Genomic DNA, 26278 nt, shown 5'->3' on the forward strand with positions numbered 1-26278 from the left:
GACAGGGTTTCACCATATTGGCCAGGCCGGTCTTGAACTCCTGACCTTGTGATCTGCCCCCTGGCCCTGCCCCACCCCGGCCTCCCAAGTGCTGGGATTACAGGCTTGAGCCACCGTGCCTTATTTGTTCCATTTTTTACTGATACAGGTTCAGTATCCCTTATCTGAAATACTTGAGACCAAAAGTCTCTGTATTTTTATGTTTTTTTTGGGAGGGGGGGGAATATTTGCATTATACTGGTTGAGCATTTTCTTTGAGTGTCATGTCAGCACTCAAGTTTCTGGATTATGGAGCATTTCAGATTTTGTATTTTCAAATTAGGGATACTCAACCTGTAATTTATCTAGTAATGGAACTCTAAAGAACTGAAAGGGTATGGTAAATCCTGGCATAAGTAGTAGCATTACCAACGTGAGGCTGTATATGTATGTTTAAAACTGTTTCCTTTATATTTTAAATTTAATAAAATCAGGTTGTTGCTGATGTTATGTAAGCAATTCCTAACCTGTACTGTGCCAAATTAATATTGTATTATGTTTGTTTGGTTTTGTTATCAGGGTAATGTTGGTCTCATAAAATGAGTTGGGAAGTGTTCCCTTCTTTTTTCTGGAAGAGTTTATGTAGATTTGGTATTGTTTCTTTTTAGATGATTGGTAGGATTCTCCAGTGAAGCCATTTGGGCCTGGAGTTTTCTATGTTGGAGGTTTTTTACTACAGTTTCAATTTTAGAAATTAATGGATATGGGGCTAATTAGGTTATCTAATGTGTGAGCTTTGGTGGTCCATATGTTTTGAGGAATTTGATTTTCATCTAAATTATTGAGTATACAGGCATAAAGTTGTTTGTTTTTTTGTTTTTTGTTTTTTGGGTTTTTTTTGAGATGGAGTCTTGCTCTGTTGCCCAGGCCGGAGTGCAGTGGTGTGATCTCGGCTCACTACAACCTCTGCCTCCCAGGTTTAAGCAATTTTCCTGCCTCAGCCTCCCGAGTAGCTGGGATTACAGGTGCGCACCACCATGCCTGACTAATTTTTGTAATTTTAGTAGAGATGGGGCTTCACTCTGTTGCCCAGGCTGGTCTCGAACTCCTGACCTCAGGTGGTGATCTGCCTGCCTTGGCCTCCCAAAGTGCTGGGATTACAGGCATGAGCCACTGCGCCTGGTCCTGTTGGTAATACTCTGTAAATTCTTCTTAAAAGTATATAGGATCTATAGTGATGTTCACTTTTTCCTTTCTAATAATGGTTATTTGCGTCTTTTTTTTCTCAAACTGCTGAAGGTTTATCAATTTACTGATCTTTGCAAAAAATTTAATTTCTGTTTTTTTAATTTTTTTTTAAATTCGTCTTGATTTCTGGTCTGTTGAATGCTTTCTCTCTTGATGGTTGTAATTTATTCCTTTTTTGTGTGTCTTGCAATATTTTACTGAATGCTGGATATTGTGAATAGGGTAGTAAAGACTGAGTAAATAATATTTATACCTGTAACATTGCATTTGTGGACTTTTAGTGTAGGGAGTTGAGTTAGTGTAGTCAGGAGTTAAGCTGAGTTTCTGTTTGTTGTTGCAGAGGGTACCTTAAGTGCACCATTGGCTTCAAATTTCTCTCGTGTTACTTTGTGCTTAGATTGGTAGTTGGCATGTGGGAAGGTGTTTCTGAATTTTCCTGATCAGCTCTCAGCGTTTGGCTTATGTGCCTTGGCCTCATGAGTGGGACTTTATCAATAATCTTGCTCCTCTAGGCCAGACTGCAATTTTTATCTTTGTAGGTGTTATCTGGAAAAGAGTTTCTCTGCTCTTGCCTCAGTGGTATTAGAGACGTTAGATCTCTAAGATCTCTAAAGTCTTTGGTATAAGACCCTGGGTCCAACACTGTTTCCTTCCCCTACAGTGGTAGAGTTTTTTTTTTCTTTCACTCCCCCGCGTTCACTTGTGCCTTGCGGGTAACTGGGCTTGCTGTTCCTCCACCAGTCCCTTCCAGTTTTTGTTCCCTAGAAGAGAAGGATCTGGTTGGGGCTTCGTATTTTTCCCATTGTAGAAGCTGCTCCCTTCCTCCAGCACTGCACCACAGAAGAGGGCTCTCTTCAGTCCCGTATTCCCATATTGTGAGCCTTTGATGGAGGTCTGTGGAAGATCTTGCAAATGGTTTCAATTTCCCTTGTTGTCTGTGTCTCTCAGGAATAATACATTCTCATGCTAATCCACACTTTGCCTTCAGCAGTTTGTTAACAATTTTAGATGAATTCTTTTTACCTGGTTTTATGGAACCATTGTTTCTTCCCGTGGTCTACCTCAGGTGAGCCAGGGCTTGCATTCTGTCTCTTCTAGGAAGGGGTTGTATTTTCTTGGATTTGAGGTTTCCTGGTTGCCTGAGTCCTCAGCTCTCGGATGGGTTTTTAAAAGGTTCAATTTTGTAGTTTATTCATGTTTTTTTGTTGTTAGGCTGGTGGTGGCATTCTTTCTAGCTTTCTATAGCCTAGGCAGAACCCCGTTAATTTAGAAGAATGGATCTCTAGGAAAAACTCCAGTGGGTCATAGAAGTGCTCTTCTCTTTCTGGGGCTGTAGTTGTAATTCCCTGACTTCTTTGCCCTCAGGTTGCCTTCTCTTTAGTTTAGACCAAAGGAAAGGGTTTGAATTGGTTAGATTGATTGACAGTGGAAAGAGAGACTCCCCAGTTAGCACTGGATTGCTTTTTCTTCTTCCCTAAGCGCTGGTTCCCTCAAAACTGTCTTGTGGTCAGCTCCTCTTCTGTAACTTTTGTCATCTTTTCCCAGTCTCCTCTCAACCTTGCTTATTCTTCTATTTCCTGTTATGAAATTCCTAGGGGGAAAAAAAACATATTGTGGCCAGGTGCAGTGGCTCATGCCTGTAATCCCAGAACTTTGGGCGGCTGAAGGCGGGCAGATCACCTGAAGTCACAAGTTCGAGACCAGCCTGGCCAACATAGTGAAACCCTGTCTCTACTAAAATTACAAAAAGTAGGCGTGGTGGTGCATGCCTGTAATCCCAGCTACTCGGGATGCTGAGGCAGGAGAATTGCTTGAATCTGGGAGGCAGAGGTTGCAGTGAGCTGAGATCATGCCGCTGCACTCCAGCCTGGGTGACAGAGCAAGACTCCGTCTCACACACACACACACACACAAAAAAAAAAAAAAAAAAAAAGATAGATAGGTAGATAGATAATTTTAAAGTCTGGAATTAAGATGAAGTATTTCAGCACTTTGTGTACCTGACAATTTGCCGTTTTTTGTCTACAGGTTATTTTGTCATTTTTAAAAATAAGTAAATATTAAAAAGGTGGGGTAGGAGGCAAATTTTACTTGGTCCCTTTTTCTGTCCTTTTCTTCTGTCCCCATTATTTTCTACCCCTTGTTCACAGTAGTTGGTTAGCAAAAAAAAAAATAGGACCAGGCATGGTAGCTCACGCCTGTAATCACAACACTTCAAGAGGCCAAGATGGACGGATCACTTGAGCCCAGGAGTTTGAGACCACCCTGGGCAATATAGTGGGACCCCAGCTCTACAAAAGATTAAAAAATTAGCTGGGCGTAGTAGTGCATGCCTGTAGTCCCAGCTACTCTGTAGGCTGAGGTGCGAAGATCGCTTGAGTCTGGGAGGTTGAGACTGCAAGTGAGTGGTGAACCTGCTGCTGCACTCCAGCCTGGGTGACAGGGTGAGACCGTGTCTCAAAAAAAAAAAAAAAAAAATGTTGCTTTCCAATGCCAGAGTCCTTGTCTCTCACTCTTTTGGAAACCTTTGGATTAGATGAAGATCTATAGTTTTGTTAAAAACTGTGTTAAACCATTTTAACCATTTGTAAGTATACAATTCAGTGGTATTAAGTACATTCACCTTGTTGTCTACCATCTATCTCCAGAACTTTTTCATCTTCTCAAACTGAAACTTCGTGTTCGTTAAACAGTCCTCAATGTTCATAATATATATCAGAATTTCCTTCCTTTTTAAGGCTGAATACTACTTAATTGTATGTATGTACCACATTTTGTTTATCCATTCTTCCATTGATGAACACTTCGATTGCATCCACCTTTTAGCTGTTGTGAAAAATGCTGCTATGAATGTGGATGTATTATGTGAGACCCTACTGTCAGTTTTTTTGGATGCATACCTGGAAGAAGAATTGTTGGATCATATGGCAATTCTATATTTAAATTTTTTGAGGAACTGCCATACCACTTTCCACAGCAGCTTTACTATTTTACATTCTCTCCAGTGAAGCACAAGGATTCCAATTTCTCCACATTCTTGCCAGCACTTTTAATTTTTTATTTTTATTTTTTTGATACTAGTCATCTAAATGAGTGTGAAGCTGTTTCTTATTGTGGTTTTAATTAGCATTTCCATGATAATTAGATGATTAGTGATGTCAAGTGTGTTTTCGTGTGCTTATTGTCTATTTTTGTATCCTCTTTGGAGAAATGCCTATTCGAGTCCTTTGCACATTTTTGAATCTGGTTGTTTTTTTCTTTCTGATTGTAATGCTTTATGCATTCTAGATAAGAACTTCTTAAGAGATCATGATTTGCAAGTATTTTCTGCCATTCCATGGTTTGTCTTTTCACTCTGTTGATAGTGTACTTTGATACATAAAAGTTAAAAACAAAAATTTTTAAGAGGTAAGGTCTTACTGTGTCACCCAGGCTGGAGAGTAGTGGTGCGCTTGTAGCTTTCTGTGCTCTTGAACTCCTGAGTTCAAGGGATCCTCCCACCTCAGCTTCCCAAGTAGTAGCTAGTACTGTAGGTGTGCACTATCATGCCTGGCTAATTTTTTTATTTTTTTAGGGATGGGGTCTCACCTTGTTGCTCAGACTGGTCTCAAACGGTCCTTCTGCCTCAGCCTCCCAAGTAGGTGGGATTATAGGTGTGAGCCATGGCACCTGGCTCAAAAATTTTGGATTTTGACACCCAATTTATCTGTTTTTCTTTTTGTTGTGTATGTTTTTGTTGTCATGACCAAGAAACCATTGCCAAATCCAATGTCATGAGCTTTTCCCATATACACACACGAACACACACACACACACACACAGACACAGAGACACATTTTTTTGAGAAGGGAACCTCACTGTGTCACCCCGGTTGGAGTGCAGTGGTGCAATCTCAGCTCACTGCAACCTCTGCCTCCCAGGCTCAAGTGATTCTCCCACCTCAGCCTCCCAAGTAGCTGAGACCACAGGCACACATCACTATACCCGGCTAATTTTTTGTATTTTTGGTAGAGACGAAGTTTCACCATGTTGTCCAGGCTGGTCTTGAACTCCTGAGCTCAGGTGATCTACCCCGCTTGGCCTCCCAAGGTACTGAGATTACTGGTGTGAGCCACCACACCTAGCCTATATTTTCTTCTAAGAGTCTTAGCTCTTATGTTTAGGTATTTGATCAATTTTGAGTTAATTTTCTATGTAGTATAAGGTAAGTGGGGTTTTTTTTTGTTTTGTTTGTTTGTTTGTTTTTGCATTTAGAAATATAGTTTTCCCAGTACCAGATATCTATAACTTTAGTAGGGGTACAGATAGGCCTGGTGTTGAGATATGGAATGTAGTTTTTTTTTTTTTTTTTTTTTAGACGGAGTTTCGCTCTGTTGCCCAGGCTGGAGTGCAGTGGCGCGATCTCAGCTCACTGCAAGCTCCACCTCCCGGGTTCACACCATTCTCCTGCCTCAGCCTCCTGAGTAGCTGGGACTACAGGCGCATGCCTGGCTAATTTTTTTGTATTTTTAGTAGAGACGACAGGGTTTCACCGTGTTAGCTAGGATGGTCTCGATCTCCTGACCTCGTGATCCGCCCTCCTCGGCCTCCCAAAGTGCTGGGATTACAGGTGTGAGCTACCACGCCCGGCTGTAGTTTTTCATATTATTTGTATAATAGGTTAGGTTCCAGATTTTTTTTTTTTCTTTTTGAGACAGAGTCTCACTCCAGCTCTTGCCCTGTCTGCAGTGCAGTGACGCAGTCACAGCTTACTGCAGCTTCGACTTCGCAGGCCCAGGTGATCCTCCCACCTCAGCCTCCCAAGTAGTTGGGACTATAGGCATGCACCATCACACCCAGCAAATTTTTTTGTATTTTTAGTAGACACAGGGTTTCATCATGTTGCCCAGGCTGGTCTCGAACTCCTGGGCTCAAGTGATCTACCTGACTTGGCCTGCCAAAGTGCTGGCATTACAGGTGTGAGCCACTGTACCTGGCCTAGGTTCTAGATTTTTGAATTCAGTTATATTATGGGTTAACTATGTACATAGGAGCTGCCCTGGAACTCTACTCTGTATTTGTAACATTGTTTCTATCAGAAGTTTAATTTTGAGCTCCTACCAGCCAATTTGAAAACACAGCTTTTTTTTTTTTTTTTTTTTTTTTTCTGAGATGGAGTCTCGCACTGTCGCCTGGGCTGGAGTGCAGTGGCACGATCTTGGTTCACTGCAGCTTCCGTCTTCCAGGTTCAAGCTCTTCTCCTGCCTCAGCCTCCCGAGTAGCTGGGATTACAGCGAATTTTTTGTATTTTTAGTAGAGACAGGGTTTCACTTTGTTGGCCAGGCTGGTCTCAAATGCCTGACTTCGTGATCTACCTGTCTCGGCCTCCCAAAGTGCTGGGATTACAGGCGTGAGCCACCGTGCCCAGCCTTTTTTTTTTTTTCTTGCTCTGTCGCCCAGACTGGAGTGCAGTGGCACGATCTAGGCTCACTGCAACCTCCACCTCCTGGGTTCAAGCGATTCTTCTGCCTCAGCTTCCCAAGTAGCTGGGACTACAGGAGCCCGCCACCACGCCTGGTTAATTTTTGTATTTTTAGTGGAGACAGGGTTTCACCATATTGACCAGGCAGTCTCGAACTCCTGACCTCGTGATCCACCCACCTCGGCCTCCCAAAGTGCTGGGATTACAGGTATGAACCACCATGCCCTGCTGTAAACTTACAGCTTTTACAGGTTAATTTTATCTTAAGATTTTGTTCAGCCAGGGGTTCAGCTGAAAAATTACGCATTCCAATGGACCATTCAGACAAAAGGCAGAAGTAAAAAACAAACTTGGCCGGGCGCGGTGGCTTACGCCTGTAATCCCAGCACTTTGGGAGGCCAAGACAGGCGGGTCACTTGAGGTCAGGAGTTCAAAACCACCCTGGCCAACATGGCAAAACCCCGTCTCTACTAAAAATAGAAAACAAGTAGCCAGATGTGGTGGCATGCGCCTGTAATCCCAGCTACTTGAGAGGCCAAGGCAGGAGAACTGCTTAAACCTGGGAGGTAGAAGTTGCAATGAGCTGAGATAGAACCACTGCACTCTAGCCTGGATGACAGAGCAAGGCTCCATCTCAAAAAAACAAACAAACAAAAAAACCTTAGAGAAAAATGGGAAATTGCTGGCTCAGAAGGGGGAGCAGGCAAAAAAAAAAAAAAAAAAAAAAAAAAAAAAAGAGAGAGAGAGAAAGAGAAAGGGAAATGGGAATTTTTGGGAACTTTTTTTTTTTTTTTGAGACGGAGTCTTACTCTGTTGCCCAGGCTGGAGTGCAGTGGTGTGATCTCAGCTCACTGCAACCTCCGCTCCCGGGTTCAAGTGATTCTCCTGCCTCAGCCTCCCGAGTAGCTGGGATTACAGGCACCCGCCACCATGCCCAGCTAATTTTTGTATTTTTAGTAGAGACAGAGTTTCACCATGTTGGCCAGGCTGGTCTCGAACTCCTGACCTTGTGAGCCGCTGCACCCAGCCTGGTAACTTTTTAATTAGTTAAAATGTTTTGTTGGTTATAAATATATTATTTTCACATTGCAAGTTATTTATATTGAAATTATGTGGAAATTTTTACTTAAAGCACTTCTGCTGTCTTCTCTCCTTATATTTTTTCTTTCATAAAATGGAAATAACAGACACTACTTTATGTGGTTGAGAAGATTAAGTGAAATAACATGAGAAAGCACTTATCACAGTGCATTGCACATAGGAACCTTTTTCATGTTCAGGTAAATATAGTATTTTAGAACTTTTTTGGAAAAGAATAGATTGAGAATTGGTTTTTTTTATTTTTTCAGCAACTGGTATTTATTATCAAAGTTATGTTTGATGTCAGCAAGTTGCCACAACTACAAAAAAATTCGCATATTACAATCTCACTGCAAACGTTCAAATAGAACCCCAGTCCTTAAAAAGTAAAAAAGTAATTCAGATTTCATCAAAAAGCAACAGAATTTTTAAAACATCTTTATATATCCAGCCAACAAGTTAAAATAGTTAACAAGAAAAAAATACAAAATATTGATGTTTAAAAAAGGCATATTTCTATCGATTTGCCCATCAATCTCTTGGCCACTCAGCTTCGTGCCATTCATCATCTGACAGTCTCTCAGCCACCTCTGGCAACTCAAGCTTAACCAAACCACACCCCTTGGACTTCCCATTCTTCATTTTGATGTTGGGTTATAGCACATGGCCATATTTGTCAATTTGGTGATGTAAAATCAAATGGTAGATTTCTCACAAATACCTGGTAGGCGTTCCTGGCCACCCCCAGGAGCATGGCCTCCAGTCTCACCAAAGGACCCTGCCAAACTTCCTCCAGAGTTTAAGTGGGCACAGTCAAAGCTGACATGGCCACCACCACCTTTGGCTAGGCCCATACACCCAATCTCAGCACCCAGTGTCTGGCCCATGATGGGACCCATGCACTCAAGGCTGTTAATGCCTATCCTCTCCAGACTGTTGGCACCCGTCCACCCCAGTTCCATCCGGATATTCCAGGTTGTTGGCACCTATGTGCTCCAGGCCAGTGGCCATGTGATCCATCATGGGGCTCATATGCTCCAGGCCAGCCCCCATGCCTGCAGGAACCATGCACTCCACACCAGAGCCCATGTGCTCAATGGTTTGGTCCACATGGTCAATGGAAGCAGCTGTGCACTTGAGGCTGAAGCCCATGCCGGCACCCATGTGCTACAGGCCGGAGCCACCGCGCTCCGTGATCTTGCCTGTGTGCTGGATGCTAGAGGCCATTTGGTCAAGGCCCAGCAGGCCCATGCGTTCCCTGTGGGAGCCTTTGTGCTCCACGAAGCCCGTGCAGTCCGTGACCAGACCCATGTGCTGCATCTTGGAACCCACACGATCCACACCATGGCCCAGGCCTGGACTCATGCGTTCCATGCTGGCACCCCCAATGTGGTCAATGCTTGGGCCTCATCCTCTCGATTTTGGGGATGCTGCCTCCACCTCAACTTCCTCTCTGCTTTGTAGTGATCTTCCCTATCCTAAGTGTATTACTAAGATTTAGTTTATTCTGCCCATGTTCATCCCAGATCCAAATTGACCCACATTTTCCATACCACCACCATGGGGGTCCCTCCTCCATTTCTCCCATTTTATTCTAAATCCATGCCTTCCATTCTAATTTCTGCAGGCCCTGTTTCCCGTTCCAGTGCCTTTATTCAGGTGATTGGCATCGATAGTCTGCCCTCCTGGTCCTAACCCTGTTCCAATACCACCAAGGCCATAGGGAAGCTGTGGACGCTTAGGAGGGGAAAAAAAATCCTTTGGTAAGGCGGTCTCATCCACATTGGTCTATCACATAGCAGTTGGCCATTGAATGTAGATATAGCTTGCCCAGCTTCAGTGGACTGTTCAAAAGTAACAGTGCCCAATCCATGATTTTTTTCATCTTTATCCTCAAGAATGTGCTCAGAACACCACATCAGCCATACTAAAATATTTCCTTCAGTTTCTTCCAGCCAACTTTATAATCCTGATTTGCTACAAATATTGTGCTTCCAAGTCTTTCTGTCTGTAATACATGGATAATTTCATTTGGGATGTTAGGATTATTTAAGATACTAGGTGGGATAGTAATCATTTCTGGGCCACTTGGTCTCATACCTGTTCCACCAGTGGTAGCTATCACGTTTTGCATTGCTTTCCTGGCATGTTCATCATCAGGATCTTTCACTTTCAGTGGTCTTCCACTCAGACTATGCTTGTCTAGGACCTGAATAGCTTTTTTTATGTTTTCTTCCATCTTGAATTCAATAGCAGCACATCCCCTGACTTTCCTTCAGTGCCTCTTGCCCAGGCTGTAGTGCAGTGGCATGATCTCGGCTCACTGCAACCTTTGGCTCCCTGCCTCCCGGGTTCAAGTGATTTTCGAGCCTCAGCCTCCCAGGTAGCTGGGATTGCAGGTGGGCACCACCACGCCTGGCTAATTTTTTTGTATTGTTAGTAGAGACGGGGTTTCACCATGTTGGCCAGGCTGGTCTCAAATTCCTGAGCTCAGGCAGTCCGCCCACCTCGGCTTCCCAAAGTGCTGTGATTAGAGGTGTGAGCCACCACGCCTGGCCTCAGTTCAGTATAAGAAAGTTTTTTGATTAGAACTCATTTAAGGCGAAACACCATTTCTACTAAAAGTACAAAAAGTAGCCAGGCGTGGTGGCACTAGCCTGTAATCCCAGCACTTTGGGAGGCTGAGAATGGTGAATCACTTTGAGGTCAGGAGTTCAAGACCAGCCTGGCCAACATGGCAAAACCTCGTCTCTACTAAAAATATGAAAATTTGCTGGGCATGGTGGTACATGCCTGTAATCCCAGCTACTTGGGAGGGTGAGGCAGGAGAATTGCTTGAACCCAGGAGGTGGAGGTTGCAGTGAGCTGAGATTACATTGCTGCACTCTTGCCTGGGTGACAGAGCGAGTCTGTCTCAAAAAAAAAAAAAAAAAAATTTAATTTTTTTTATGTTTGCATTATAAAATAATGACCCTTATATCTCCTTAAGCATTCCGTTAGAGTCTATGTTACTTTTCCTCAGGAATGCTACCTGAGGTGTTTTTGCTGTGGTTGGAGAGGTTGAATTAAGAGCATTTTTCAATTTTAGTGTTTTAGATTTTCGGAAAAAAGAGGGAATTGGAGGTAACCTATAAATATAATTTAAATTACTTAGTTTTACTGTTCTTTTAACTTAAAATTAGGAAACATTTAAATATTAAAAATAAATTCTAATTTGGAAGATTTAGTCATATAGACACTCCTTGTACATTGCTAGTTCAAACCACTTTTCCAGAAAGCAGTTTGTTAGTATTTCTAGAGATACTACCAAATGTTAACAATCTTTGAACTTGTAAGTTCACTTCTAAGAAACTGTCTTAAGGAAAGAATCAGAAATGTAGACTGAAATTTATGTGGTTATTTCATTTGAGGTGATGTTAGTAATTATGAAACAGTTTATTTTCCAACAAGTCAGTGATCAAATAATGAAACATTTATCTGTATATTGGAATATTACATGACCATTAAAAATTATATTCTTTTTTTTTTTTTTTTTTTTGAGACTGAGTCTCACTTTGTCACGCAGATTGGAGTATAGCGGTGCAACCTTGGCTCACTGCAACCTCCGCCTCTGGGGTTCAAGTGATTCTCCTGCCTCAGCCTCCAAGTAGCTGGGATTACAGGCACCCACTACCATGTCCGGCTAATTTTTGTATTTTTAGTAGAGACAGGGCGTTTCCCCATGTTGGCCAGGCTGGTCTCGAACTCCTGACCTGAGATGATCTGCCCGCCTTGGCCTCCCAAAGTGCTGGGATTACAGGCGTGAGCCACTGCATCTGGCCAATATTCTCAAATTCTTAAAACAACATTGGTAAAATATAGTATAAAAGGGGAAAAAAACAGGTAATACATGTAGTATAATTACAGATATTGATTAGAATACTTATACATGTTAAAACAAGCAGACTAATATACCCACATTATCAGTCATCTCTGGGTTAAGGAATTATGGGAGATTTTATTTCGTGTTTTACTGTCTTTCTGTTTCTTGTTTTTTTGTTTTGGAAACAGTGTCTCAGTCTGTTGCCCAGGCTGGAGTGCAGTGGTGTGCTATGGCTTACTGCAGCCTCAGCTTCTCAGGCTCAAGTGATCTTCTCTCTCTCAGCCTTCCAAGTAGCTAAGACTACAGGTGTGCACCACCATGCCCATGTAATTTTTTTGTTTTTATTTTTTGTAGAGACTGAGTCGTCTCCCTGTGTTGCCCAAGCTGGTCTAGAATTCCTGGGCTCAAGCAATCCTCCCACCTCAGCCTTCCAAAGCCCTGGGATTACAGGTGTGAGCCACCATGCTCAGCCTGAAGTTCTAAAATGTTGTATGTTTTATAATCAGAGAAAAGTGTCAATATGTCCACCAAAAATAAGAATTTTTCCAACTCTTAAGGGATCAAGGGTGAATTTTGTTTTATGTAAATAATTACATATATCTCTCACTAGATTGTTGTAAGCCTGGCACATGATTAATATGTTTTCACTGCAGTTTTCCCCCTGAGTTTGGGTCATACTTTACTGTTTCTATCATGTCTTACAATTTTTTGTTGAGAACTGGCCATTTTAGATAATATTGTAGCCACTCTGATTCATGATTTTTCTCCCATCAAAGGTTGTTGGTTGTTTAGCAGTAACTTCCATAGGCAGAAAAAAAATCTATGAAATTTATCTCCATGCAGTATGCAAACACTGATGTCTCTGCTTAATTATTATTTTTCGTTTTTAAATATTTTTGCTTTTATTTTTAAGCCTGGCTTACTAAAGCATACCTCCCTATATATTTGCATAGCCTAGTGGTCAACTAATGATCAGATCAATGGTGAGCCCAAACACCTTGAACACAGATCTCAGCTATAAAATTTTTAAACTAGTAAATTCACTTCTAAGAAACTGTCTTAAGGAAAGAATCAGAAATGTAGACTGAAATTTATATGGTTATTTCATTTGAGGTGATGTTAGTAATCATGAAACAGTTTATTTTCCAACAAGTCAGTGATAAAATAAATTATGAGACATTTATATTGAAATATTGAAACATTTATATTGAAATATTACATGAACATTAAAAATTATATTCTGTAAAATTTTGACAAAAAGATGCTCCTATAATATTAGAGGGCGTTTCCTTTCTCCAAGGCAAAATCTGTTTTGCTTTTTTTCCTCTATAGATTATTATTGTCCCCGATAAAAATTCTTTTTAATGATGTTATTAAATATGTATTATTTTGTGTCTGCCATTGTTTAGCATGTCTGTGAGATTATTTCATGTTTGTTTATGATAGAAGTACTTGTTCCTTTCTGATGCTGATTAGTATTCACTTACATGAATGAAAACACCACAGTATTCATCTTTCTGTTTTGGGGCATTTTTGTTGTTTCCAGTTTGGAACTAGAAACAGCCTTATTGTGAATAAGGCTGTCAGGAATATTTTTGTAAAAATATATTGTGAACGTGTTTACATTTCTCTTGTATAAAAATGTAGAAGTGAAATCACTGAGTCAAAGAGTTTGGTGTATATTTAGTAGAAATTGCCCAGTTTTATCAAAAAACATACATCCTTAACAGCAGCATATGAGACTTCTCTTTATTCTCCATCATTGTTAACTATTTAAATTTGTTATTCTTTTTAATTTTTGCCATTTTAGGAGGTGTGAATTGGCATACCTTTGGGGTTTTAACTTAAAATTCTTATGAATAATATTATCATTTTTTATGCTATCACCAGTTATCTAATTTTTATGAAATATTTTCTCATATTTTTGCCCGTTTTTTCTATTGGCTTGTTTTCTTATTGTGTTGTAGGACTTTATATATTCTACATACAAGGTCTTTGTGATATGTGCGTTTTGTGAATATTCTACCAGTTTGCTCCTTGCCTTCTTATTTTCCTAATGATGTCTTTTGGTAGACGGCAAGTTTTAAATTTTTATGAAGTCCAGTTTATCCAGTTTTTTCTTTATGATTATTCTTTAAACAAGACCATGTCATTTGCAAAGAGATAAGTTTCACCTTTTTTTCTTTTTAATATGGATTTCTTTTATTTTTCTAGTCTAATTGCCTGCTTAGAACTTCCAGTAAAATGTTGAATAGAAGTGGTGAGAGGGGCCATCCTTGTCTTGTTCCTGATATTAGAGGGACAGCATTCAGCCTTTTATCATGTATGATAGGTCCTGTGGGTTTTTAATAAATACCTTTTTATTATGTTGAGGAAGTTCCTGTTTGTTCTTCATTTGTTGATTATTTTTAATATGAAAGGGTGTTGGATTTGATCAAAGGCTTTTTCTGCATTAATTGAGATGATCATGTGGATTTTTTTTTTGGTTTTTTGCTTAAATTCTTTTTATTATACTTTAAGTTCTAGGGTACATGTGCACATCGTGCAGGTTTGCTACATATGTATACATGTGCCATGTTGATGTGCTGTACCCATTAACTCGTCATTTACACTAGGTATATCTCCCAGTGCTATCCCTCCCCCATCCTCCCCACCCCACGACAGGCCCCAATGTGTGATGTTCCCCTTCCTGTGTCCAGGTGTTCTCATTGTTCAGTTCCCACCTGTGAGTGAGAACATGCGGTATTTGGTTTTTTGTCCTTTGCTGAGAATGATGGTTTCCAGTTTCATCCATGTCCCTACAAAGGACATGAACTCATCCTTTTTTATGGCTGCAGTAGTATTCCATAGTGTATATATGCCACATTTTCTTAATCCAGTCTATCATTGTTGGACATTTGGGTTGGTTCCAAGTCTTTGCTATTGTGAATAGTGCCACAATAAACATACGTGTGCATGTGTCTTTATAGCAGCATGATTTATAATCCTTTGGGTATATACCCAGTAATGGGATGGCTGGGTCAAATGGTATTTCTAGTTCTAGATCCCTGAGGAATCGCCACACTGTCTTCCACAATGGTTGAACTAGTTTACAGTCCCACCAACAGTGTAAAAGTGTTCCTATTTCTCCACATCCTCTCCAGCACCTGTTGTTTCCTGACTTTTTAATGATTGCCATTCTAACTGGTGTTGAGATGGTATCTCATTGTGGATTTTATTTGCGTTTCTCTCATGACCAGTGATGATGAGCATTTTTTCATGTGTCTGTTGGCTTCATAAATGTCTTCTTTTGAGAAATGTCTGTTAATATCCTTCACCCACTTTTTGATGGAGTTGTTTTTTTCTTGTAAGTTTGTTTGAGTTCTTTGTAGATTCCGGATATTAGCCCTTTGTCAGATGAGTAGATTGCAAAATTTTTCTCCCATTCTGTAGGTTGCCTGTTCACTCTGATGGTAGTTTCTTTTGCTGTGCAGAAACTCTTTAGTTTAACTAGATCCCATTTGTCAATTTTGGCTTTTGTTGCCATTGCTTTTGGTGCTTTAGACATGAAGTCCTTGCCCATGCCTATGTCCTGAATGGTATTGCCTAGGTTTTCTTCTAGGGTTTTTATGGTTTTAGGTTTAACATTTAAGTCTTTAATCTATTTTGAATTAATTTTAGTATAAGGTGTAAGGAAGGGATCCAATTTCAGCTTTCTACATATGGCTAGCCAGTTTTCCCAGGACCATTTATTACATAGGGAATCCTTTCCCCATTTCTTGTTTTTGTCAGGTTTCTCAAAGATCAGATGGTTGTAGATGTGTGGTATTATTTGTGAGGGCTCTGTTCTGTTCCATTGGTCTATATCTCTGTTTTGGTACCAGTACCATGCTGTTTTGGTTACTGTAGCCTTGTAGTATAGTTTGAAGTCAGGTAGTGTAATGCCTCCAGCTTTGTTCTTTTGGCTTAGGATTGTCTTGGCAATGTGGGCTCATTTTTGGTTCCATATGAACTTTAAAATAGTTTTTTCCAATTCTGTGAAGAAAGTCATTGGTAGCTTGATGGGGATGGCATTGAATCGATAAATTACCTTGGGCAGTGTGGCCATTTTCACGATATTGATTCTTCCTATCCATGAGCATGGAATGTTCTTCCATTTGTTTGTGTCTTTTATTTCATTGTAGTTCTCCTTGAAGAGGTCCTTCACATCCCTTGTAAGTTGGATTCCTAGGTATTTTATTCTCTTTGAAGCAATTGTGAATGGGAGTTCACTCATGATTTGGCTGTTTGTCTGTTATTAGTATATAAGAAAGCTTGTGATTTTTGCACATTGATTTTGTATCCTGAGACTTTGCTGAAGTTGCTTATCAGCTTAAGGAGATTTTGGGCTGAGATGATGGGGTTTTCTAAATATACAATCATGTCATCTGCAAACAGGGACAATTTGACTTCCTCTTTTCTTAATTGAATACCCTTTATTTCTTTCTCCTGCCTGATTGCCCTGTCCAGAACTTCCAACACTACGTTGAATAGGAGTGGTGAGAGAGGGCATCCCTGTCTTGTGCCAGTTTTCAAAGGGAATGCTTCCAGTTTTTGCCCATTCAGTATGATATTGGCTGTGGGTTTGTTGTAAATAGCTCTTATTATTTTGAGATACATCCCATCAATACCTAATTTATTGAGAGTTTTTGGCATGAAAGGTTGTTGAATTTTGTCAAAGGTCTTTTCTGCATCTATTGAGATAATCATGTGGTTTTTGTCTTTGGTTCTGTTTATATGCTGGATTACGTTTATTGATTTTCATATGTTGAACCAGCCTTGCATCCCAGGGATGAAGCCCACTTGATCATGGTGGATAAGCTTTTTGATGTGCTGCTGGATTCAGTTTGCCAGTATTTTACTGAGGATGTTTGTATTGATGTTCATCAGGGATATTGGTCTAAAATTCTCTTTTTTTGTTGTGTCTCTGCCAGGCTTTGTATCAAGTTGATGCTGGCCTCATAAAATGAGTTAGGGAGGATTCCCTCTTTTTCTATTGATTGTAATAGTTTCAGAAGGAATGGTACCAGCTCCTCCTTGTACCTCTGGTAGAATTCGGCTGTGAATCCATCTGGTCCTGGACTTGTTTTAGTTGGTAGGCTATTAATTATTGCCTCAATTTCAGAGCCTGTTATTGTTCTATTCAGGGATTCAACTTCTTCCTGGTTTAGTCTTGGGAGGGTGTATGTGTCCAGGAATTTATCCATTTCTTCTAGATTTTTTAGTTTATTTGCATAGAGGTGTTTATAGTATTCTCTGATGGTAGTTTGTATTTCTGTGGGATCGGTGGTGATATCCCCTTTAACATTTTTTACTGCGTCTATTTGATTCTTCTCTCTTTTCTTGTTAGTCTTTCTAGTGGCCTGTCAATTTTGTTAATCTTTTCAAAAAACCAGCTCCTGGATTCATTGATTTTTTTGAAGGGTTTTTTGTGTCTCTATCTCCCTTAGTTCTGCTCTGATCTTAGTTATTTCTTTTCTTCTGCTAGCTTTTGAATTTGCCCTTGCTTCTCTAATTATTTTAATTGTGATGTTAGGGTGTCAGTTTTAGATCTTTTTTTATTTTTATTTTTTGTTTTTTTTTTTGAGACAGGCTGTCACTGTCGCCCAGGCTGGAGTGCAGTGGTGCGGTATTGGCTTACTCTAGCCTCAACCTCCTGGGCTTCAGTGATCCTTCCACCTCAGCCTCCCAGGTAGCTGGGACTACAGACATGTGCCACCATGGCCAGCTAATTTTTGTATTTTTTGTAGAGATGGGGTTTCACCATGTTGCCCAGGCTGGTCTTGAACTCCTGGGCTCAAGCCATCTACCTGCCTTGGCCTCCCAAAATGCTGGGATTACAGGCGTGAGCCACTGTGCCCAGCCTGCTTTGAAGCCAGGCACTGACTTCTCATAGCTGTGAAAGTCCTAGATGGCATCTGTTTCCAACAGAAAGCTGTTTCGTCTACTTAGAAAATCTGTTGTTTTAGTATAGCCACCTTCATCGGTGGACATAGCGAGATCTTCTGGATAACTTGCCTCCACTTTTATATCAGCACCTGCTGCTTCACCTCACCTTGCACATCTATATTATGGAGACAGCTTCTTTCCTTAAACCTCATGAACCAAACAGTGCTAGCTTCAAACTTTTCTTATGCAGCTTCTTCACCTCTGGATTAGCTTTGGTTTAAGGGAATGCTGTGGCTGGTTTGATCTTATATCCAGACTACTAAAACTCTCCATGTCAGCAAGAAGGCTGCTTTGCTTTGTTACCCTTTGTGTGTTTATTGGTGTGGCCCTTTTTTTGACTGGGGGGATGGTGCGGGGGGGAAGGAGGGTAGTGATGGAATCTCTCTCTGTTGCCCAGGCTGGAGTGCTATAGCGTGATCTCTCCTCAATGCAACCTCCGCCTCCCGGGTTCAAGCAATTCTCCTGCCTCAGCCTTCAGAGTAGCTGGGATTACAGGCCCCTGCCACCATGCCCACCTAATTTTTGTATTTTTAGTAGAGACAGGGTTTCTCCATGTTGGCCAGGCTAGTCTGGAACTCCTGACTTCAGGTGAGCCACCTGCCTTGGCCTTCCAAAGTGCTGCGATTACAGGTGTGAGCCACCGTGCCCAGCCTGTAGTTTCTATTTTTTAAAAAGTTTCTTTTTTTTTCTATGATTGTTTTGTTGAGTTACTAAAAACAATTTCTGAGACTCTAATCTTTGCCAGGAATTTCTGTACGTTTAGAGTTTAGAGTGCTTAATTGGAGTTAATTTGTTCTGTGAGTATCCACTGTGGTGAATAGCTTTATTGTCCTTTGCACATTATAGCCTTTACTAATCCTTTTTTCATTTTGAGCCTCAGGATGGTAAGGTAAATTTTTTTTTATACATGTGATAAAACATAACTAAGTGACTACAGATGAGCCATGATTGGAGTAGGACTAAAATTCACATCTCTTAATTCTTCGTTTAGTATTCTTTGTATTCGGTTTCACAGATTCTAATTCAGTTATGTCTTTAATTCTAAGTGTTGGGACAATTTTGCCAGCAATTAATTGTCTTACCTATAAAACGAGAGAGCTCAAATAAATAGCCTCATATTTTCTTTCTGATGTGAATCGTTTTAAAAGTATCATTAAATGTGGTAAGATAGGACTCTCTCAAAATGATCCAAATTCTGTTGTTACACTTATATGGTTGTTGATTATTAGAATTGTGTTCATGGAATTCATTCATTCATTGGCTGACATTACTTTTCCACTACCTGATGAGTTACAGAAAAGCAAAACCTTTCCTTATCTTGTTTACTATTTACTCAATTCTTACTTGGCCCAGTGCCTTGAATGTGACTAAGTATGCAATAAATGTTTGCCGAACGAATGATTAAACGAATAGTAGTGTTGGCAGGCAGTATAGTATTATGTAAAGAGCATGCACACTCTTTGGTGTTATCCTTACTTTAGATCATAGGATATATTATAATATTTCAGAGGTTGTTGGGAAGGTTACTTGGGATAATATAAATAAAGTATAAAGCATAATGCCTTTTACTTAAAATGTTGGTTTCTTACTGCAGTCTCCTAGAATCTAGGTCTTTTGTTTTTTTAGCCAAGATATTTTTATTAAATAAGCTGGGCACATTTGGGTAGAGAAGGTTGAATTTAATAACTTTTAATTTTTTATTACATTTATTATTTTTCTCTTATAGTTTTACATGTGGCACCCATAAAAGATGAGGCTGAGAACACGGAAAGCTTCTCAGCAGTCAAACCAAATCCAAACACAACGCACTGCCAGAGCAAAGAGGAAATATTCAGAGGTTGATGATAGCCTGCCTTCAGGAGGAGAAAAACCATCGAAGAATGAAACCGGCTTGTTGTCTTCAATTAAAAAATTTATTAAAGGAAGCACACCTAAGGTAATGATTTTACCATATACTTTCATATCATTAAAAGTGAAAATTGGCCGGGCGCGATGGCTCACTCCTGTAATCCCAGCACTTTGGGAGGCTGAGGTGGGCGGATCACGAGGTCAGGAGATCGAGACCATCCTGGCTAACACGGTGAAACCCTGTCTCTACAAAAAATACAAAAAATTAGCCGGGCGAGGTGGCGGGCGCCTGTAGTCCCAGCTACTCGGGAGGCTGAGGCAGGAGAATGGCTTGAACCCTGGGGGGCGGAGCCTGTAGCGAGCTGAGATCGCACCACTGCACTCCAACCTGGGCGACAGCGAGACTCCGTCTCAAAAAAGAAAAAGTGAAAATTATGATATTTTCTCTAAGCATGTGTAGATGAGAAATCTGATAGTGCACCAAAATCTACGTTTTGGTGTTAATTTTACTTCTAAGAGTTTTACATGCAGAATATTTAATGGCAGTTTAAGAAGAACATTATTCCACTGAACTAATCCACGTAGCCTTCTGCTTTTTCAACATAGTATTATGGGAAGCAAAATACATTTTTACTTGTTCTTTTACTTGAGTTGTTTCTTTTACTTTGATTTTCTTTCAAAGAAAAAGTTTCTTGTTAATATTCACTGTCTAAGGAGTGATGTCTCTCATCTGTTCAAGTTCTAACATTTGTATGATGAAGATGTATTGCTTCATTAAAGAGAAAAGAACATTACTAAAAGAAAGAATGGACACTGACCAAGAGTCTTGTACTCCAGATTCATATTCTGGACCAACTTGAGTGACTTAAGGAGAGAGTCATTTACCCCCCGAACCTCAGGAAGATAGTAAAATGGCACTGATACCAACTGCTTTGTCTGTCTCAGAGTTGTTTTCAGATTAGATGGTACAACAGGTAGAAAAGCAGTTGGATGAATTTTATTTTATTTTATTTATTTATTTATTTATTTTTGAGACAGAGTCTCGCTCTGTCTCCAGGCTGGAGTGCAGTGGCGCAATCTCCGCTCACTGCAACCTCCGCTTCCCGAGTTCAAGTGATTCTCCTGCCTCAGCCTCCCAAGTAGCTGGGACTACAGGCGCCCGCCACCACACCAGCTAATTTTTGTATTTTTAGTAGAGACGGGGTTTCACTATGTTGGCCAGGATGGTCTCGATCTCCTGACCTTGTGATTCGTCCGCCTCGGCCTCTCAAAGTGCTGCGATTACAGGCATGAGCCACTGCGCCCGGCCTCAGTTTGATCAACTTTAATGCACTCTATCAATATATAGTGTTATTGATTGTGTGTAGATTTTTTTATGACTTTACTATTTTTGTGTTCTTAGAATAACTATTTATATGGTAAATTTTTCATTATAATGGAAGTTTATTACTTTCTTAAGCAGAAAAATAAATTACTGACTGACTTGTTCATAGGGATAGATTTTGTTGTAATAGAATTAACAAAGCCTAATTACTGTAAGTCACTGGGCAAGATATGGAAGTATTCTTGGTTTGCATAGGGTTTTAATTTTTGTTTTGGTGGTTTTATTTTTTGTTTTTGTTTGTTTCTAATACTATAATTTCTTTGTTAATTTTAAGTAATTAGAAATTTTAAAAAGTTTCTAAATTTATGTAAACTGAGAAAATATTCTAGTATTATCATATAGCAAAGATGAAATATCTTCCAGAAACCTGAATTTCCATCTCTATAAATTCCTAATGGGTTGTCATCAGCCTCTGTTGATGGGAACCTTGCTACATATTATTACTTCATTCTTCTGAGCAGCTCTAGTTGTCATAAAGTGCATCCTCATCTTTTTGCTTTCTCATGTTACTTTTTTGTAGTTTTTTCCACTTGAAAACAGATACTGTGTTTCCTTACATGTGCAAGTACAAACCTTCCGTCATTATACAGGGCAGCTATTTCTAGTTTTCCTTATATGACATATGATATTTATCATCATCTTGGTCACCTTTATCTGTTATTCATGAAAGATAAAAATGAGAAGTGAAGATAGGTTTTTGTTATGTCTTCAGAATTCTATTCATATTTATAGTTGACCCTTGAACAATGTGGAGTTTAGGGATGCTGACCCTCCCATGTGGTTGAAAATCCACATAAAACTTTTGACTCTCCAAAAACTTAACACTAATAACCTCCTGTTGACCAGAGCTTTACCAATAACATAAACAATCATTCAACACATATTTTGTATGTTATGTGTATTCTATACTGTATTCTGTTTTTTTTAGACAGGATGTCTCTATTTTAGACAGGATGTCACAGGCAATACTCTATTGCCCAGGTTGGAGGTCAATGATACTATCATAGCTCACTGCAGCCTTGAACTCCTGAGCTCAGTTGATCCTCCCATCTCAGCTTCCTGAGTAGCTAGGACTACAGGCATGTACCACCATGCCCAGCTATTTTTAAAATTTCTCTCCCTTTTTTTTTTTTTTTAAGAGATGAGGTCTCATTTATATTGCCCAGGCTGGTCTTGAACTCCTGACCTCAAGCAGTCATCCCACCTTGGCCTGTCAAAGTGTTGGTATTACACACCTGGCTTTGTACTGTATTCTTACAATAAAGTAAGCTAGAAAAAAAGAAAATGTTATTAAGAAAATCATAAGGAAGAGAAAATATGTTTATTATTTAAGTGGAAGTAGAGCATCATAAAGGTCTTATCCTCATTATCTTCTAGGCTGAGGAAGAGGAGGGGTTGGTCTTTCTGTCACAGAGGTGGCAGAAAATTTGTGTATTAATGGACCAATACAGTTCAAACCCAGGTTGTTCAAGGATCAGCATACTTCTTTTGACAGTGAATTGTTTCTTTCATTCCCATTGCCCAGGCTAGAGTGCAGTTGTGCAGTCACAGCTCACTGCAGCCTCGACTTCCCGGCTCAGGTGATGCTCCCACTTCAGCATCCCAAGTAGCTGGGACTACAGGCTTTTGCCACTATGTCTGGCTAATTACTTGTAGTTTTTAATAGAGGCAAGGCTTCACCATGTTGCTCAGGCTGGTCACAAACTCCTGGTCTCAAGCTGTTTGCCTGCCTGGACCTCTCAAAGTGTGAGCCACTGCGCCTGGCTGAATTGTTGCTGTTACTGTGGTTTTATGTTAAATTATACTTTTGTCCTTCTTTAGTAGCTTAATCTCTGTTGGTCAGCAAATTTTGGCTCATGTCAACTAGAACAGCAGTCCTCAACCGTTTTGGCACCAGCAGCTGGTTTCAGGGAAGACTTTTTCCAGGGACCAGGTCAGCCAGGGTGGGGTTTAGTTAATGGTTTGGGGATGAAATTGATCCACCTCAGATCATCAGGCATTAGATTCTCATAAGGAGCATACAGTGTAGATCCCTCTATATGCACAATTCACACTAGAGTTCGTGCTCCTATGAGAATTGGCTACTATTGATCTGACAGGAGATACGGCTTAGGCAGTAATGCTTGCTGGCTCACCGCTCACCTCCTTCTCTGTGGCCTCGTTCCTAACAGGCCATGGACTGGTATCGTTCCATGGCCCAGAGGCTGGGGACCCTTGAACTAGAACACTCAGGACTTTTTTTTTTTTTTTTTGAGACGGAGGCTCGGTCTGTTGCCCAGGCTGGAGTGCAGTGGCACGATCTCAGCTTACTGCAACCTCTGCCGCTTGGTCTCAAGCGATCCTTTTCCTCAGCATCCAAAGTAGCTGGAACTATAGGTGTGTGCCACCATGCCCAGCTAATTTTTGTATTTTTGTAGAGACGGGGTTTCACCATGTTGCCCAGGCTGGTCTTGAACTCCTGGCCTCAAGTAATCTGCCCGCCTCAGCCTCCCAAAGTGTTGGGATTACAGGCGTGAGCCATCGTGCCCAGCCACTCAGGAGGATTTTTCTATAGAAATTTTTGTCCAAGTTTCTTTTTTTGTTTTAACTAAATCTAAGATCTTTCATTAATGCCTCATTACTCAAAGATATTACATAAGATCGGGCAAAAATCTGTTTGTAAGCTAATGTTGATTGATTGATTGAGACGAAATCTTGCTCTGTTGCCCAGGTTGGAATGCAGTGGCACGATGTCAGCCCACTGCAACCTCCCCCTTTCGGGTTCAAGTGATTCTCCTGCCTCAGCCTCCCGGGTAGCTGGGACTGTAGGCGCCTGCCACCATACCTGGCTGATTTTTGTATTTTTAGTAGAGACGGGGTTTTGCCATGTTGGCCAGGCAGGTCTTGAACTCCTGACCTCAAGTGATCTGCCCACCTCGGCCTCCCAAGTGCTGGGATTACAGACATGAGCCACTGTGCTGGGCTGTCTTATTTATTAATTAACATTTTTGGGTAAGGTTTTTCATACAGCTACAAATGCACTTTATAGTGTATTACTTTATAATGTAACTGAACTCAGATTTTAAAAATCATATTCTATAAGATTATTATTGAAATTAATATTTGAATGCTTTACTAAAATCGGAGCGAAATCACAGTTGTCTTTTCCCAGACAACTAATCCTGTGTTAGGAGTAAATAATGTGGTTAATTTGTCACATATTAGTCTTAATGAGCTTATATGGCTTTTAATTATTGTTGCTTTCTTATCTACAATGTCATGAACCATATTCTTAATCACATATTCTAAAATTGCTTTGAGTATCTAGACAATGCTTGCTTATGTATGTATCTTAAATACAGTGTCATTGTCTTTTTCAAAATTTGGGTAGGAGTTCACAGCTAAAACCTATTGAATATTAACCATCTTTTGATGTTTTATAGATGAGAACAACAGACTTAGTGAATTTAGGTAATTTGCAGTGTCAATAGTAACAATAACAACAATAATTATAATAATAACCTACCCAGGTTAAAAAATAACAATGAAGACCAATACGACAGCTTTTACTTTTTTTCTTTTGAGATGCAGTTTCACTCTTGTTGCCCAGGCTGGAGTGCAATGGCGTGATCTCTGCTCACTGCAACCTCCACCTCCTGGGTTCAAGTGATTCTCCTGTCTCAGCTTCCCGAGTAGCTGGTACTACAGGCATGTGCCACTACGCCCGCGACAGCTCCTACTTATAGTTATTGAGCAGTTACTATTTGCCAAGCACTGTCCTCAGTGTTTAAAGTGTAATAATTTAAGCCTTACAAACCATATGAGATAGGTGTTACTTTTCTATTACAAATGAGGAAGCTGAGGCACAGGGAGGTTAAATAATAACTTGTGCAAAGTTGCTTAGTTTTAAGTGGCAAAGCTGGAGCCTAGTTTACCTGGCTCCGGAGCCTACACTCCTAACCACTGTATACTACTGCATCTCCAATAAGTGACGCTGCTAGGATTTAAACCCAGATGTATTTAACTGATACCTGTATTTTTCCTCCTTTATTATTCTCTGTCAAAGGGCTGGACACTGTCTAGAAGTCCAAGAACAAGATGTTGGCCAACATGCTTCCTTCTTAGATCTCTGTTCTTGACTTATAGATGGCTGCCCCTCACACCCCTCACATGGTCAGTCTTCGGCCTGTGTATGGTCTGTGTCTGCATTTTTACAGACACTGGTCATACTTCTTTAGGGGCCACCTGAAGAAATCCTCCTTTTTTTGTGTGTGTATGTGAGACAGAGTCTCGCTCTGTCGCCCAGGCTGGAATGCAGTGGCGCTATCTCAGCTCATTGCAACCTCTGTCTCCTGGATTCAAGCGGTTTCTCGTGCCTCAGCCTCCTGGATAGCTGGAATTACAGGCGTGTGCCACCACACCCAGCCACTTTTTGTATTTTTAATAGAGACGGGGTTTTGCCATGTTGCCCAGGCTGGTCTTGAACTCCTGACATTAAGTGATCTGCCTGCCTCAGCCTCCCAAAGTGCTGGGATTACAGGCGTGAGCCACCACACCTGGCAAGAAAACCCTTTTAATTACTTTTTTAAAGGCCCTATCTTCAAATATGGTCACATTCTGAAGTATTCAGGTTAGGGCTTCAACATAAAACTTTGGGGTGACACTATTCAGTGTGAATGAAATCTTTGGTCTCTCAAATACAGATTTTGTGATTCAAAGACTTCAGATTTATGAAATTATCAGCAGGATTATTCAGGAATTGTTCATGTGCAGCCTTTCTGCTTTTTAGCGCAATGAGATTTCTAATATGTAATTGAAGGCCTCACAACTAAAATATATTTGTTTTCTACCATGAATCTCTATATTTTTCCAAATACGGTATTTCCAGAGTTTTCCTCATAACAAAATGACCTTTTCCTCTATTCTTAACTAAATGATGTTACAGTTAAGGATCATAAATTTCCATATGAATGCAGTTTTAATGAAATACCTGTTTTTAGACCTTTTAACTGTGGTCTACAAAAAGAAACACATGGCTAATACTTACATGTAAAACAAAAATCACCCTTGATTTATGTGATGTGCTCTGATTTTTCTTTTCTGTTTTGTTTCTTCTAAAGGTGATTGTATTAATTTAAATTGATTTGATAATACATTGATGGGTTGCATTTCTTAGTTTGAAAAACATGATTAGATGAAGACTTTGTTCAAACTCTTTAGCTCTGATTTGCCAAACTTTGTAGTTTTATTTGGGAATTTTCCTCCTCCTCTTTTTTTTTTTTTGGACGGAGTCTTGCTCTGTCGCCCAGGCTGGAGTGCAGTGGCACAATCTTGGCTCACTGCAACCTCCATCTGCTGGTTTTAAGCGATTCTCCTGCCTCAGCTTCCCGAGTAACTGGGATTACAGGCATGTGCCACCGTGCCTGGCTAATTTTTTGTATTTTTAGTAGAGACAGGGTTTCACCATGTT

At 40.3% G+C, this 26278-nt stretch overlaps 1 protein-coding gene and 1 pseudogene across 9 annotated transcripts in view; one reads left to right on the forward strand and one right to left on the reverse strand.

Annotated features, from left to right (window-relative positions):
- LOC129013844 (heterogeneous nuclear ribonucleoprotein M-like) overlaps positions 1-10028 on the reverse strand; it is a 28139-nt pseudogene extending 18111 nt beyond the window's left edge.
- The window catches only part of CTDSPL2 (CTD small phosphatase like 2), a 107804-nt gene that overhangs the window by 18412 nt on the left and 63114 nt on the right, over positions 1-26278 (forward strand). For 7 of the 9 annotated variants that reach the window (XM_054452003.2, XM_054452012.2, XM_054452005.2 and 4 more), the window contains exon 2: positions 19324-19533. In XM_054452003.2, coding sequence (XP_054307978.1) covers positions 19348-19533 — 186 coding nt within the window. In that variant the 5' untranslated portion in view covers positions 19324-19347. Of the gene's footprint in view, positions 1-9395; positions 9532-19323; positions 19534-26278 lie in introns of all 9 variants that reach the window. The other 2 variants (XM_054452011.2, XM_063652201.1) reach the window with 1 other exon arrangement.

Source organism: Pongo pygmaeus, chromosome 16 (genome assembly GCF_028885625.2).
Source record: "Pongo pygmaeus isolate AG05252 chromosome 16, NHGRI_mPonPyg2-v2.0_pri, whole genome shotgun sequence".
Lineage (NCBI taxonomy): Eukaryota > Metazoa > Chordata > Mammalia > Primates > Hominidae > Pongo > Pongo pygmaeus.